The 2,457-nt window shown below is 34.4% G+C and overlaps 1 protein-coding gene across 2 annotated transcripts in view; it reads right to left on the reverse strand.

Annotated features, from left to right (window-relative positions):
• LOC112091680 (peroxiredoxin-2E, chloroplastic-like) overlaps positions 1 to 203 on the reverse strand; it is a 2,659-nt gene extending 2,456 nt beyond the window's left edge. The window contains exon 1 of one of the 2 annotated variants that reach the window (XM_024165880.1): positions 68 to 203. In XM_024165880.1, coding sequence (XP_024021648.1) covers positions 68 to 185 — 118 coding nt within the window. In that variant the 5' untranslated portion in view covers positions 186 to 203. Of the gene's footprint in view, positions 1 to 40 lie in introns of both variants that reach the window. The other variant, XM_024165879.1, reaches the window with a different exon arrangement.
• Positions 204 to 2,457: the final 2,254 nt, after the last annotated feature.

Raw genomic sequence — 2,457 nt, forward strand, 5'->3', positions numbered from 1 at the left:
GTGGTGGAGAATCGGAGAGGCTTGGAGGATTGACGGAGTTTGAGGGGAAGGGAAGAGGCGAAGGAGAGCTTGGAAGAGAGCGCTGCCGTCTTCAGAGGGAGGAGAGAGGCGGTGGCGGTGGTGGAGAGGCAGAGAGAGGTCGGGGAGGCGAGGAGGCGCGAGATGCTGGTGAGTGAGGCCGCCATTGATGTTAGAGAGAGAGAGAGAGAGAGAGAGAGACTGTTGTGTGTGTGAAAGAGGGGGAGATTTTTGGTTTGGCTATTGTGTTGTTGTGTGTGTTTGGTTGGGATTCTGGGCGGAGGGAACAAGTAGGTTGTCACGTGAATAGCGCGTCTGAGGGAATGGGAATTGTTTTTCTTTTTTTTTTTTTTTTTTTTTATTGCTATTGGGCTCATTGTAACCCAAGTCCAATTGACCGTTAATTGGGTAAGGTTCATAGTTGGGCCATTTTGTGCCACGCTATTGTTAATACTTAAGCGGATTTTGTGTGCCGATGTATCATTATCCTGGAGATAATTAGGGGTTGCAAATTATCAAAAAAATAAAAAATAAAAAATAGGGGGGTTGCCATGGATTTTTAGGGTGGATCAGTAATTAAAAAACAACCGTGTGGACTAAAATGCCTGCACTCTCTTTCTTTGGGTGCGTTTGGTAATGCGTCTAAAATTATTTATCTAGCCATCAAAAGCTGATAACGATATTTAGTAAAAACTATAAAAGTGATTTTTAAAGAATTTTTGAAGAATTTACAGCTAAAATCAGAAACAGTTTAAAGACAATTTTAGACTTTAAATTGTGCGGGAATCAATATGGTACAATTAATGATTATTGTTGATGGTCGGTTTTCATCAACAAGACTGCACCGGATTACCCCGCGATGGCCCGTTGGGTTACCGGTTAAAACTTGCAATTTAACTAAGTATTCTAAACATAGTGTCTATGTTTTTGGTGTATCGTGAAGAGTATTTGATATTGCGTGTTCATGGAAGTAAAAACGCACGCAAGTTTTTATAGTGGTTCAAAAGAGCTACATCCACTATATTGTATTTCTCTTTTTGTTCTTTCAAAGGTTACATAAAAAGATCCCCTTTTCTCCCTGGAGCCTTGCCCCTTTTATAGCTTACAAATTACCTATTAACATCCCCCTTGGACGAGCTGTCTTTAGGGCCTTTTGGCGGTTCCTCTCCAGCGGCCTATTTACTCAAGTGTCCTGCCATCCCATTTACCTAGACTGTAGCCTGTCAGTCCCTTTTGGACTGTTCACTCATCCAATTTGTCCCCCTATTACGGCTATGCAGATCCTCTGTAACTCCCATTGGTCTGTTCCAGGCGGTTTAAGGGTTTGTAATCATTCCCTGCGCAACTGACCTTTTTCAAACCCAGACGCAACTTTGGGATCTCCAGCTTACCACCTCAGAGGTCTTTCTTGGAATTCAGGCCCAGTTGCTTGCATCATGCCCTCTGCGCATGCGCTATATACTTTGCCAAGTGTGGCATGTTTCTCCGTCGACCCTATTGCGACACTTCGACAAACAAGTTACGCATACCTCGACTGTATGTAGGGACGACGGTCTAACCCCCCTAACGCACTCGGCTCTTATACAATATAGGGGTTGCCAAATATCAAAAAAATAAAAAATAAAAAATAAAAAAATAGGGGGTTGCCATGGATTTTTAGGGTGGATCGGTAATTAAAAAACAACCGTGTGGACTAAAATGTCTGCACTCTCTTTCTTTGGGTGCGTTTGGTAATGCTTCTTAGTGTCTAAAATTATTTTTCTAGCAATCAAAAGTTGATAATGATGTTTAGTAAAAATTATAAAAGTGATTTTTAAAGAATTTTTGAAGAATCTACAGCCAAAATCAGATACATCCCAAAGGCAATTTTAGACTTTAAATTGTGCGATAATCAATATAGTACAATTAATGATTATCAACAAAGTTTTATTAAATAATTTGCGATAATCAGTACAATTAATGATTATCAACAAAGTTTTATTAAATAATTAATTATTAATAATTAATTATATTATATATTATATTTAATAACTAATAATTAGTAATTGCTTAATTATTACTTAAATATTAATTTATTACTATTACTTTTTTAATTTTGTTAATAAAATAATAAATAATATAGTAATTATTTATTTAATTAAAGATTAATTACCAAAATTAATTATTAACAATAAAACAAGTAATAATAAGTTATTATAAATAATTAATAATTAATATATCAATCATATATTATGTTAATTATAATCTATTAGTTAGAAATAGTTGATAAATATAAAATAAATAATAATTACTCAATTAGTAATTAATATTATATTATAATTATCAATATATAATATATTAATCAATTATAATTAATAATTGATAATTAGTAATTAATCATTATAAAAAGAATAATTACTAAAAATTGATCATGTGATATATCAAATAATAGATTATTAA

The sequence above is a fragment of the Morus notabilis genome, unplaced genomic scaffold, assembly GCF_000414095.1.
Source record: "Morus notabilis unplaced genomic scaffold, ASM41409v2 Scaffold548, whole genome shotgun sequence".
NCBI lineage: Eukaryota > Viridiplantae > Streptophyta > Magnoliopsida > Rosales > Moraceae > Morus > Morus notabilis.